Genomic DNA, 13819 nt, shown 5'->3' on the forward strand with positions numbered 1-13819 from the left:
TTCCCTAGTGTGTGCATTCACCAATGATTTACAGTTGACAGTTATACTTGGATGTTGTGGTTATTGTGCCAGGTGTGGACAGGTCGTCTTTACACTCGCAAACCTTTCAGAAACAAGGGAGAGGGGTAGTTAAAAAGGGTGAAACGGCTTGGATGAGAAACTGGGGGATAAAACAATAGGCTTCTTTTTAAGTATTTCTGTAATATTTATATTTTTTGCACAAAGATATTCTGGTATGCACTGAAAATAACCTCCTTTGTTCCTAACAGGATCTCCTGAGTGAAAAATGTGGCCTTAAGGCCCAGATTGAGACTCTGCAGGCCCAGTTGAGCTCCCAGGTATGGACGAGCATGTTTCACCCTTTAGTTCATCAACAAGAGTCGATATGTTTCTATTTGTATACCGGTATGTGAGTGTGTTGTGACTACTGTCTTCCCTCCTCTTTCAGGCCACTACTGTCTCCCACTTTGAGGAGCTGCAGAAGCTGTAAGTGTTTTACAAGTCGAAATGAATGCCCACCCCACTTGCACATGTGCTTAGCCTGATCTTTGAATGTCCATTTGTTCCATATAATGTCCTCTCTGACTCTTCTCGCTGTCCTATGGGTTGTGTTGCTGACTCCGGTCATGTGTGGTTGTGTCCAGGCTGGCTGAGAAGGAGCTGCAGAGGAAAAGTCTGGAGGACTCCCTGAATACTGAGAGGAGCAGTGGCGCCATCAGGGAAAATAACATGCAGGTACCTACAGTAAAACTCTATAATACTGTCTAAACCCCCATTTATTACACCAGCTCTGTATATTATGGTCTGTTAACTGGCTGGAATGTGTTGAGCTGTAGGAATGCTGCACACAGTACGGTGGTTTGATTTGAAGGGCTTACTGTACATACAATTTCTGTCTTCGTGAAGCATATTAGCTAATAGTTATAAAACAGAAATATGACAATCCCTCTGGGCCCCTTTTGTCCATTTATCAAAGTGAATTAGATGGAAATATTTGTATTAGTATAAAGATATTATCAAACTACTGTAGACCTACATACATACTGTCAACTTAATAGTAAGATATCTCCTTCATATGATATTAATGTTGTTGACTGGGCCTCCTGCCCTCACCCTCATTTATCTTTTTCTTCTCTCTCCACAGGCCATGCACAATGAGAACATGGCACTGAAGGCAGATCTCCAGAATCAGATTTCTGAACAGGTCAGAAGTGAAAAACGCCTGTTTTCTTAGATGGAACTCCTGCTGTGATCTACCAGTCCCTCAGTATGCACACCCTCTGACAACCTCTCTCTCTCGCTCTCCTTCTCTCCTCTAGACTGTTTCTCAGCTGGCCTTGGACCAGTTCCAGAAGAGGTGTGTGCATTTTAAAGCAGTTTAGATCCTGCCAGGGAGTTGACTGTTCTGCTTCCCATTGTATCTAGTTACATAAAATGTGCACTAATATGATCCTTAGTGGTGGGTAGTTTTACAAGTAGATGAACTGTCGTCTTCTTGCCTCTATTTAGAAACGTGGTTTTAAGACCACACCAGAAAACAATGCTATAATTCACGTTGACCCTGTCTCACCATGTGTCTCTGTGTTTGTGTTGTGCCCCCCGTAGTGTTCAAGAGCGGGAGGAGAAAATCAAGACTGTGGAGGACCTACTGAAGATGGGAATGATTGAGGTGGCCAATAAGGAGGAGGAATTGAAGGTGAGTAGGGGTCAAGGGTCGGGAATGAGCTTGACCCGCCTGACATCACAGTGGTGATCATTGTGTAGACAAATATTGTTCAAGTGTTGTTTAAAATCAAATTGCTTTGTCTGTCTGTCAGACTGTAAGAGAAGAGAAGAATGCTCTGAAACGAGAGATGGAGGCTTTAATGCTTCAGACTACTGAACAGGTAAGTACCCACGCTGATCTGCTGTGTTTTTATTTTGGAGAGTCTCGACCCCGTTCCCTCATTGGATTCTCACTTCATTTTTTCCACTTGTCTTTTCCTACACAGACATCATCTGATTTGATAGTGGAAGGTCTACAGAGCAAGTAAGTCAATAAAAATACCACTTTTTGTCTAGCAACTGCTATGAAACATCTTGCCATATTCATGGATAATTTGTTCTGTGTTCAATAAGTTTTGTCATTCTGTGTTTGAAGGATCCAAGAGAAAGATGAGCAGATTAAGTCAATGGAGGAGAGCCTACAGGCAGCACAGGCGAGTGGCTCCAGCAATGGGATGACCATTGAGGTGTGTTTTCATAGTTATACTTCTTTTACTCTCTCTCTCTCTCAGCTGTATGTCAGAAACATCATATGGCAATGTACTCTGCATTTTGATTCATGTGATTTTGTAATGCCAGACTTGTAACAAATGTGAAATGAAAATGTTTTCACGTTTTAAACATTGTATATAGTGTGTTTTGACTTTGCCCAATGTTACAGTTTTGATTCTGGATTGTACTGTGCTGTGTCTCCCTGCTGGGTGTTGATGTGACTGTGTGTGTGTTGTCCCTGCAGTCTCTGGAGCAGCAGGTGGCGGGGCTGCAGGCTGACATGGAGCAGCTGAGACAGAAGCAGGCTGAGGACACCACCAGTGCCAGAGACCAGCTCCTAGAACTACAGACACAGTAAGTCTACTGGACTATCCCTCCACTCTGACCTACTCTACTGCATTGTACTCTGAGATGTTAGACTAACACACAGTCTTTGTCCAGGCTTGCTGCGAAGGACCAGGAGATCCAGACACTACAGAGTGAGTTGGAGACAAGGGCCAAGGAGGTGAGCGACAAGGTGCAGGAACTACAGCAGAGACAGGTGAGGGAAGAGGTGGAAACAGTTTATTGGTGACCTTTATTGGCTGAATGGGAGAGTGAGAGAAAAGTTAACAACTTTTCTCTTCTTCTAGCAGACCCACACAGAGGCACCAAGCCCAGAACTGCTGACAGCGTGAGTCACTGCAATACTTCACAGAATTCCCTTCAATATACAGTAGGTGTCCCTTGGCATGGGGCCACCCAGCAGTGTTGTGATTGGTAGTGGTGGTAATGTATGTGTGGTGGTGTTCTGTCCTCCAGGTTGGCAGAGAAGGAGAAGCAGGTGTCTGATCTCCAGGGAGAGCTGGCTAAGCTGAGGGAGTCCCTGGAGCTTCACAGGAATAAGAACAACGTAGGTGTCCTGTCCTGCAGACAGTGCTGCTACTGCCTCAGCCCACACTACCAGTGTACCCTCCACATCTCCAGTCTAGCCCTGCGATACATCTGCAGACCTCATCCTTGATGTGCTTCCCTAAACCACACCTCTCTGTGATGTCACACTACCCATGCATAATCTCCCTCTATTCCTTTTACAAAGTGGTTAGGTTGCATTTTGTTGCAGACTAGGAATATTTATTAATCTACTTTAAACTATTCAAGCCAATTATACATTTACATTTTAGAGCAGTTAATTTGCTATTCTATGCTTATGCTGGCTAAGGCTTGCTACAATCAAACAGTACAGTTTTTTAGGGCAGTCAGTATACTCTGCTCTGTCCTTCGCCATGTTTACAAGGACTGACTATTTCTGTGTGTCAGCATGCATGTCTGTGCGTGTGAATGCTCCGCTTAACAACGGCCTTGTTTTGCAGAGACAGACAGCTACCTGGTTTTGCAGAGACAGACAGCTACCTTGTTTTGCAGAGACAGACAGCTACCTTGTTTTGCAGAGACAGACAGCTACCTTGTTTTGCAGAGACAGACAGCTACCTGGTTTTGCAGAGACAGACAGCTACCTTGTTTTGCAGAGACAGACAGCTACCTTGTTTTGCAGAGACAGACAGCTACCTGGTTTTGCAGAGACAGACAGCTACCTGGTTTTGCAGAGACAGACAGCTACCTGGTTTTGCAGAGACAGACAGCTACCTTGTTGACTAGCTCTATATTATGTGATTTGGCGTTTCCTATCTAGACACATTGGACTTTTTTGACAGTGAGTTGCAGCTCTCATTCTTCACGTTATTTCAGTTTGTCTATGCCAAAGACCTCTACTGTGTTCCTATCAGAGCTGTTTCACTGTTTGTTTTTGACAATACAGTTTAGTATCTGATCCTTCTAAAGACTCGATCATTAGATGGCCAACTCATGTTAAGTTGAGCTTGACCCTTCGACTGGTTTACAGGTAAAATGCAGTGAGGATTTTCTTTTAAACCTAGACTCCGAAACAGGATAGGACAGGACAGCCGTGCAGAAAAGGAGAGTAAACATTTTTTGCTAATGGTTCTCTGTTCATCCCTATATAAATTGTGTTTGTGGGTCACTGCATACTTTTCCCTGAGGCTGAACTGAAAGTGATATCTCTCTGAAACTGACCAGGAGCTTCGGGTGAAAAACTGGAGCGCTATGGAGGCTCTGGCAGCCACCGAGTCCATGCTTCAGGGGAAACTCAGCAAGGCCCTCAAGGTTCGGACCCCACTTCCAGTCTGCTTCACTCTAGATTGAAAATCTGATGCATCCCCAAACAGCTATTGCCATAATCGACCAGTGAGATTACTCCATCATTCATACATGCTGCTGCATACTCATTTCTCCCCTCCCTCTGCATTCTGGCCCTGAATAATTGGCAGTCTGTCTCCATTAAGCTATTCCCCTCAGGAATTTCACAAAGACTAATGTATTTTTATGTAGAATTTTAACACTGCTCTTCTTGAGTTCTGCTTGCTATTCCGCGCTAGAATGTATTGACCTCTTAAAGGACACAATCTTCAGCCTCCTGAGTGGCGCAGCAGTCTAAGGCACTGCATCGCAGTGCTTGAGGCGTCGCTACAGACCCGGGTTCGATCCCAGGCTGTGTCACAGCCGGCTGTGACTGGGAGACCATGAGGCGGCGCACAATTGGCCCAGCGTCGTCCGGGTTAGGGGAGGGTTTGGCCGGCCGGGATTTCCTTGTCCCATCGCGCTCTAGCGACTCCTTGTGGCGGGCAGGGCGACTGCATGCTGACTTTGGTCGCCAGCGGGACAGTGTTTCCTCTGACACTTTGGTGCGGCTGGCTTCCGGGTTAAGCGAGCAGTGTGTCAAGAAGCAGTGCGGCTTGGCGGGGTCGTGTTTCGGAGGACGCATGGCTCTCGACCTTTGCCTCTCCCGAGTCCGTAGGGGAGTTGCAGCAATGGGACAAGACTGTAACTACCAATTTGGATATCACGAAATTGGGGGGGAAATGTAAAAACTAAAAAAGGACACATTCTTCTTGTCTTATACAATACAACTATTTATTTTAACTACATCAATTCCAATATATAGTAAAGAAACTGACATTTGAAAATGAGTATGCAGTGGCTGACTCCAGATTTCATGTAGATGGTCATAATAAGTTTGAGATCCATGGTCTTCACGATGCTCCTCTCTCTCCCTGCCATGTGCTTTCCTCATTTTCTCTCCCCAATCCAGCATGTGTTCCATTCTGCTTTGTGTATATACTGTCATCATTACAGCCATCAGCCTCTAATGAAATTCTATTCTAAGATTTTCTAAATCAATTTGATCTTGCAGAATAGCCTTTTGAAAAATAATGTCCAGAATATGTGTAATTAGTCAACATAATTGTTTTGTGTAAAATAATTGTTGGAAGCAACAAAACACGTACTGAATATCAGTGATTTATTATAGAACTATGGTGGTACTGTACTCTGTGTGGATATGTCTATCATGTTATTGCATCGAACCATTAGAAACCAGACAGCCCCTCAGCTTAGCTGCTGTTTTATATCCACCCAGTTGTTTCCTAAGGATTTTTTTGTCTTCTTAAATTTTTGACTTACAGGAGCGATTGGGGTTAAGTGTCTTGCTCAAGGGCACATCAGCAGATTTTTTCCACATAGTCGGCTCGGGGATTTGAACCAGTGACCTTCCGGTAGCTGGCCCAGTGCTCTTAACCGCTAGGCTACCTGCCGCCCCTCTTCAGTGAGAATCTGATCTGCCATGGCCCTTTGCTTAGCCATATGTATTTAGGGATGCACTAGTAAACCATAGACTAACAGATTGCTCTCCTACTATAAACAGTTGTGGGGGGTTCAGTGTATTTTTTCCTTAGCTCAAACCGCCGGTGACCCCCGTTCCTCTCCATGTCAATACAGCAGACAGGGTACATAGTGAACTGATTTACCCAGCAGCTGCTCTCAGCCATTTTGGTACAGTAAAAATGACCTTATTTAAGCTGAGTGGCTGAGTGTAAGAGTTTCTGGACACCTGTTGTGTACGCTCAGGAAAGTGCATGCTTGTACACAATCTAAAGCATATGTCGTAGTGTAGAGCATATTCTGATCACAACACAAGGTGTTAATGAGAGTAGAGGTGAATGTGCCAGCTGTCTGTTACAGGACTCACTCCATCGGAGGGTAAAGGGGTTATACAGGACATCGCTCTCCTTCTGGGAGTTTCAAGCCTAATGTGCTTAACGGTACCAACATTGTGGTTTTTGTTATCCGAGTGGCGAAGTGGTCTAAGGCACTGCATCGCAGTGCTAGCTGTGCCACTAGAGATCCTGGTTCGAGTCCAGGCTCTGTCGCAGCCGGCCATGACCGGGAGATCCATGGGCGGCGCACAATTGGTCCAGCGTTGTCCAAGGTAGGGGTGGGTTTGGCCGGCAGGGATGTGGGTTCGTTTCCCACGGGGGGCCAGTATGAGGGAAAAAATAAATAAAATAAATACCATGTATCCATTCACTAACTGTAAGTCGCTCTGGATAACAGCATCTGCTAAATGACTAAAATGTAAATGTAAGTATGTGTGGTGATCGGCTATGAAAAGCCAACTGAGATTTATTCCTGATTATTATTTGACCATGCTTGTCACTTATGAACATTTTTGAACATCTTGGCATGGTTCTGTTATAATCTTCACCCGGCACAGCCAGAAGAGGACTGGCCACCCCTCATAGCCTGGTTCCTCTCTAGGTTTCTTCCTAGGTTTTCGCCTTTCTAGGGAGTTTTTCCTAGCCACCGTGCTTCTACACCTGCATTACTAGCTGTTTGGGGTTTTAGGCTGGGTTTCTGTACAGCACTTCGAGATATTAGCTGATGTAAGAAGGGCTATATAAAATAAAATTGAATTGAATTAAAATTGAATTGAATTGGTGATCTATGGATGTCTGTCTCTGGGCAGAATGTTAGCTTCTCATGGGCATTACTGTGCTGCAACTATATGAACACAAGTGACTGATGTTCCTCCTCGAGAGGATAAAAAATATTAAATAAGTGAACCTGTGTAGGGTGTGGTCTAAAGCTTGAGGAACTTGTCTCGTGGTTGTGGATGTGTGTCTGCTGAACAGTGGGGCGTATGAATACTTGCTTGGAGCGCACACTAAATAATTGAGCCATTGTAAATGTTAGCTGTTTGTTCACTGGAATGTCATGGCGAGGGAGTTGTGCTTGTCAGAGGCCATGCTCCTGTATGCGCTCTGAGATGAGACGAGTGAAACCAAGCAACCAGAGGTAGTGTCCTGAGGCTATTTAGCTAACTACTGTACCGGTTCCCCAAATGTGTGTGTGAGCCCTGAGTGCAGTCCATGTTGAATGTCCTCTTCTCTTTCCTCCTCTTCAGGAGAACCAGACGGCCCTGGAGATAGCCCAGGCAGAGTGTCGAGATGTTCTGCACAGACTGCTACCGAACGTGCCTCTGCCCACTGAACAGGTAAGGGCTCCCATAATATAATAATATGCCATTTAGCAGACGCTTTTATCCAAAGCGACTTAGTCATGTGCGCATACATTTTTACGTATGGGTGGTCCCGGGGATCAAACCCACTACCCTGGCGTTACAAGCGCCATGCTCTACCAATTGAGCTACAGAGGATCTATGATATTTTTATATATATATATATATATATATATACACACACACACACACACACACACACACACACACACACACACACACACAGTGGGGAGAACAAGTATTTGATACACTGCCGATTTTGCAGGTTTTCCTACTTACAAAGCATGTAGAGGTCTGTAATTTTTATCATAGGTACACTTCAACTGTGAGAGACGGAATCTAAAACAAAACAAAAATCCAGAAAATCACATTGTATGATTTTTAAGTAATTAATTTGCATTTTATTGCATGACATAAGTATTTGATACATCAGAAAAGCAGAACTTAATATTTGGTACAGAAACCTTTACCTTTAATTACAGAGATCATACGTTTCCTGTAGGTCTTGACCAGGTTTGCACACACTGCAGCAGGGATTTTGGCCCACTCCTCCATACAGACCTTCTCCAGATCCTTCAGGTTTCGGGGCTGTTGCTGGGCAATTCGGACTTTCAGCTCCCTCCAAAGATTTTCTATTGGGTTCAGGTCTGGAGACTGGCTAGGCCACTCCAGGACCTTGAGATGCTTCTTACGGAGCCACTCCTTAGTTGCCCTGGCTGTGTGTTTCGGGTCGTTGTCATGCTGGAAGACCCAGCCACGACCCATCTTCAATGCTCTTACTGAGGGAAGGAGGTTGTTGGCCAAGATCTCGCGATACATGGCCCCATCCATCCTCCCCTCAATACGGTGCAGTCGTCCTGTCCCCTTTGCAGAAAAGCATCCCCAAAGAATGATGTTTCCACCTCCATGCTTCACGGTTGGGATGGTGTTCTTGGGGTTGTACTCATCCTTCTTCTTCCTCCAAACACGGCGAGTGGAGTTTAGACCAAAAAGCTCTATTTTTGTCTCATCAGACCACATGACCTTCTCCCATTCCTCCTCTGGATCATCCAGATGGTCATTGGCAAACTTCAGACGGGACATGCGCTGGCTTGAGCAGGGGGACCTTGCGTGCGCTGCAGGATTTTAATCCATGACGGCGTAGTGTGTTACTAATGGTTTTCTTTGAGACTGTGGTCCCAGCTCTCTTCAGGTCATTGACCAGGTCCTGCCGTGTAGTTCTGGGCTGATCCCTCACCTTCCTCATGATCATTGATGCCCCACGAGGTGAGATCTTGCATGGAGCCCCAGACCGAGGGTGATTGACCGTCATCTTGAACTTCTTCCATTTTCTAATAATTGCGCCAACAGTTGTTGCCTTCTCACCAAGCTGCTTGCCTAGTGTCCTGTAGCCCATCCCAGCCTTGTGCAGGTCTACAATTTTATCCCTGATGTCCTTACACAGCTCTCTGGTCTTGGCCATTGTGGAGAGGTTGTGGAGAGGTGTCTTTTATACAGGTAACGAGGTCAAACAGGTGCAGTTAATACAGGTAATGAGTGGAGAACAGGAGGGCTTCTTAAAGAAAAACTAACAGGTCTGTGAGAGCTGGAATTCTTACTGGTTGGTAGGTGATCAAATACTTATGTCATGCAATAAAATGCAAATTAATTACTTAAAAATCATACAATGTGTTTTTCTGGATTTTTGTTTTAGATTCCGTCTCTCACAGTTGAAGTGTACCTATGATAAAAATTACATCTACATGCTTTGTAAGTAGGAAACCCTGCAAAATCGGCAGTGTATCAAATACTTGTTCTCCCCACTGTATATGTATATATATGTATATGTATATGCAATTCAGCAGACGCTTTTATCCAAATCGACTTAGTCATACTTGCAGAAATTGTACGTATATGGGTGGTCTCTGAAATTGAACCGACTCTACAGCCATTGCAAGCGCCATGCTCTACCAACTGAGCTACAGAGGACCACATGATGTGATATTCAATTATAAGTTAATATTTTCATGTCCTATAGTTTTCTATCTTCACTACCGTCTTCTCTCTCAGAACCACCAGGAGTGGCTGCAGAGGTTTGAGACTGCAGTGAGAGAGGCCCCAGCAGCAGAGCCCAACCCTGCCCCTGAAGCAGCACCTGAACCAGCTCCAGAGGGCTCCGAGGACACCAAGGTGACGTCACAGCCTTTACGGTTTCTTTAAAAATAGTTGTATGTTTTCAAATGTCTGAGAACTGAGGTGGAAAGAAGTGTAACCAGTGCTGTTCCTTTCACCAGGTATTGGCTGAAAAGCTGAAGGAATCTGAAGAGGCCCAGAAGGTTCTACAGAAAGATTGTGAGACGTACAAGAAAGTGTTGGCTGAGACGGTGAGGAGATGCTCTCTGTCAGTGTCCTGTAGATAATGCTATAAAGGCCTCAGTTTTTGTTTTTACACTGCTGCTACTCGCTGTTTATTATCTATGCATAGTCACATGACACATTACCTCGACTAACCTGTCGATAACATTGACTCGGTACCGGTACCCCCTGTATATAGCATTGTTATTGTTAATGTCATTTTCTTGTTACTTTTTTATTATTTTTTCTTTTTTACTTTAGTTTATTTAGTAAATATTTTCTTAACTCTATTTCTTGGACTGCATTGTTGGTTAAGGGCTTGTAAGTAAGCATTTCACAGTAAGGGCTACACCTGTTGAATTCCGCGCAAGTGACAAATACAATTATTTTATTTGATTGTGCCTTTTAAACTAACCTGTAATACCCTTTACTGTCCACAGGAGGGCATCCTTCAGCGTCTCCAGAGCAGTGTGGAGAAGGAGGAGTCTCGCTGGAAGGTGAAGCTGGATCTGTCACAGACAGAGCTGAAAGAGGTGAACACTGAAGACCATTCAATCAAACTCAATTTGTATTTATATTGTCCTTTTAACCACAATATAATTGGTATGTGTGGTGCTTATGGTCACTCTCCTGCCCTCTCTTTCCTAGATGAGCGAGAAAGTTGCAGCACTGGAGCAGGAGGTAGACAGACTGAGCGACAGCGGGGAGTTGGACAACGTCAGTCCTTCAGTTACACACTTAACACATCTCTCAGCAATTGTATTAGTCACTTTACATCAGTTGACTCATTAAATGTAAGTGATTTTCATAGGTCAAAATTCCTTGTTTTGTTCTTCCATAGTTGATAAAAGACAAGCAGCACCTTGAGTCTGAGCTGGAGAAAGCAGAGCGTGAGAGCGCCACCTATGTGACAGAGGTCAGAGAGGTGAGCTGACTAGACTTCCTGTCATCTACCAGTCATACTCAGTCATGTCATAGCATAGTGATTATCCATCTATGTAGTCATTCCCCTCTGCATTGTTTGTGGGTGGCAGTGTACTGTATGTTTATGGTGCATGTCTCTGTGTTTACTGTTTGTGGTATCCACCATTGTGTTTGTACATGCAACAATTGCACATTACATTCATAGTTCATACACCACACAGTTCATTCTGGTATGTTCTGTTATAGAATTTGGTTGAAATGGTTACACACTTTACACAATAACTTACAGAACTTGTATTTCTCACACTAACAAATCAGACTGAGTCTGCCCTGTTGTTGTTAAAACATTGGCGTCACTGCAGTTACACAGAACAAAAACATTGTCAGCCAGCTGCATTCATTCATATCACCACATAATTCCTCCATTGATTGAGAATGTGTTTTATGTAGATGCTTGTAGAGCATTGATTAAAGGTAGAAAAACCAACCAAACAGCTTGATGCTATAGGCTAGTACACTCTCGCCCTAGCAGCCGATCGACCACCCCGTTCCCCTGCTTCAACTGTGTAGCGTTCTTTCCACTGGCTCCCCGGATCCCACAGCTACCCGTTAAAAACATCTCACACTTCATTTCAGCTCAAAGATCTGTTGACTGAACTGCAGAGCAAACTTGATGGCTCTTATAAAGAAGCAGTCAGGCAGAATGAGGAGCTGAATTTGGTAAGCCTTGCTCACCCATATAGGCAGAGCTTCCATAACCTGTCCCTCCTCCCTACTGCACCACCCAACGTTATCTCTGGGGTCACCACCTGCCTAGAGAATACAGGGTCCTCCGAGTCCTCTGGGAGTCAGTACATCTATCTACAACCTATGGATACAGTAGTGATATAAGCTCAAATGCAACATTGGCTAAACTGTTTTTATATACAAGATGCATGCATAAGGTGTGTTTTCTTTGCTTTTTAGGAGCCAGTTATATTATTAGTGTAACGTTAGACTGGAGTATTAGTATCATAGGTTATAGATGATGGACCACCCTTACTCTGTGATAGGACAGACTAACAATCAATCATCAAATGTCATAAAGTGCTATACAGAAACCCAGCCTAAAACCCCAAACAGCAAGCAATGCAGATGTAGAAGCATGGTGGCTACGAAAATCTCCCTAGAAAGGCAGAAACCTAGAGAGCAACCAGGCTCTGAGGGGTGGCCAGTCCCCTTTTGGCTGTGCCTTGTGGAGATTATAACAGTACATGGCCATTAAGGCCAGATTTTTCTCCAAGATCTTCAAACGTTCATAGATGTCCAACAGGGTCAAATAATAATCACAGTGGTTTTAGAGGTTGCAACAGGTCAGTACATCAGGAGTAAATGTCACTTGGCTTTTCATAGCCGGGCATTTAGAGGTTGAAATAGCAGGTGCAGTAGAGGGAGAGAGTTGAAAACTAACACACACTACTGTTTCCACTCTGCACATGATCTACTATGCCATCACTACTACTAACAGGCTTATAGTGGCTTACTGCTACTCCTGCACAATAAGCTTTTCCATGTCAGCCATCTTTGGGGATACATTATATGCTTTCAACTGCACACACACTTTCATCGCTTAATCATTCTTCTGCCTCCACACACAGTTGGAACATTTTCAATGTCTGTCTCGTTGTCTTGTCTGTCTCGTCTTGCCTCCCTCTGTCTGTGAACATCTTCAAGGATAACTAAAACATCTCTGCTGGTTTTTCATTGATAATACAACATTTAATATCTTTATCAGTCTCTAGCTAATCATTAAATAGCTAGTTTAGTAGAGACATAACTGACATCAGTTGCCATAAGTAGCTATTTATACATGTCTCAACCACTCTAAAAGCCAAGTGAAACCACTGTTGGTGTATGCAAAACAGAGATGTTGTCATTTGTCTTGGTATAAATATTTGAATACCACCTCAGTGTTATGCAAATTCCCCCCTCCAAACAGTTTGAGATCAGATTTCACCAGGAGTGGGGCTGTCATTGTCATGTGTTAATTGTCTCATCTCTGGTGTTTGGTTGCAGCTGAAGACCCAGCTGACTGAGACTCTGTCCAAACTGGAGACCGAGGAGTGTGAGAGGCAGAAGGTGGCTGGAGATCTCTATAAGGTAAGATGGCCCCTTGTCTCTCAGGATTGGACTACCTTTAGTTTGTTTGGATTTACATTGCTGTTAGAGAAACAATTAGTCACCAGTCCAAGTCTAGAAAGAAACAACTTACTCTAGGAGCTAGGGATGTTAACGGTTAGCCGCCGAAAATACATTTCACCAGTCATGCTTATCGGTCTAATTTGCATAATTGTGTGGTATTAAATTGGCGAGTGTCTATTTTCGTTAGTCGTCATGCATCTTATTTATCACACGTGCACAGCATACCAAGCCTAGTTTGAGGAGCGCTCAAAAAGTCTGTAGGCTACCGAAATGAAACCTGCGTTTGTAAGCCCAGTCATTGTGCAACAAATAACAATTCTGGCCACGATTAAAAGGAGCTATTTTTATTTCTCAATCTCAACTCGTAATTAAAGCGCGCCTCCAATTCGCCGTTCGGATGCATAGGCTATAGCCTGCCTACTGTTGACTATCAACGCGTCACCCACCACTTTGCAATGTGAGTTTGAGGCAGTATAATTGTTTGAAACCTGAATGTTTTAGTTTACTTCAAATAATGAGGCATGTCTTACCTTGCTTCAAAGTAGCCTTGCGAAAATCCATCTGTAGAAAGGTAGATGCAATTATTTTATAAAGACTTCCTCATGCCATTAACTGGCATTTCTCTCCTGTTCTATTGGTTTTCATAACTTTATTTCGTTGTCCAGAAGCCAAAGGCACAATCCTAGTCATATTAGCAACCCATCATAGTTG

The 13819-nt window shown here is 43.9% G+C and overlaps 1 protein-coding gene across 6 annotated transcripts in view; it reads left to right on the plus strand.

Annotated features, from left to right (window-relative positions):
- Positions 1-13819, plus strand: part of LOC121539308 (kinectin) — a 35895-nt gene that overhangs the window by 17346 nt on the left and 4730 nt on the right. For 3 of the 6 annotated variants that reach the window (XM_041847701.2, XM_041847695.2, XM_041847696.2), the window contains exons 11-32: positions 270-338; positions 449-486; positions 645-735; positions 1145-1204; positions 1320-1357; positions 1606-1696; positions 1818-1886; positions 1992-2029; positions 2141-2231; positions 2501-2610; positions 2698-2797; positions 2889-2929; positions 3058-3148; positions 4333-4419; positions 7556-7645; positions 9719-9838; positions 9943-10032; positions 10444-10536; positions 10652-10720; positions 10845-10928; positions 11564-11647; positions 12983-13066. In XM_041847701.2, coding sequence (XP_041703635.1) covers positions 270-338; positions 449-486; positions 645-735; positions 1145-1204; positions 1320-1357; positions 1606-1696; positions 1818-1886; positions 1992-2029; positions 2141-2231; positions 2501-2610; positions 2698-2797; positions 2889-2929; positions 3058-3148; positions 4333-4419; positions 7556-7645; positions 9719-9838; positions 9943-10032; positions 10444-10536; positions 10652-10720; positions 10845-10928; positions 11564-11647; positions 12983-13066 — 1728 coding nt within the window. The remainder of the gene's footprint in view (positions 1-269; positions 339-448; positions 487-644; positions 736-1144; positions 1205-1319; positions 1358-1605; positions 1697-1817; positions 1887-1991; positions 2030-2140; positions 2232-2500; positions 2611-2697; positions 2798-2888; positions 2930-3057; positions 3149-4332; positions 4420-7555; positions 7646-9718; positions 9839-9942; positions 10033-10443; positions 10537-10651; positions 10721-10844; positions 10929-11563; positions 11648-12982; positions 13067-13819) is intronic. The other 3 variants (XM_041847697.2, XM_041847699.2, XM_041847700.2) reach the window with 3 other exon arrangements.

The sequence above is a fragment of the Coregonus clupeaformis genome, chromosome 25 (assembly GCF_020615455.1).
Source record: "Coregonus clupeaformis isolate EN_2021a chromosome 25, ASM2061545v1, whole genome shotgun sequence".
Taxonomy (NCBI): Eukaryota; Metazoa; Chordata; class Actinopteri; order Salmoniformes; family Salmonidae; genus Coregonus; species Coregonus clupeaformis.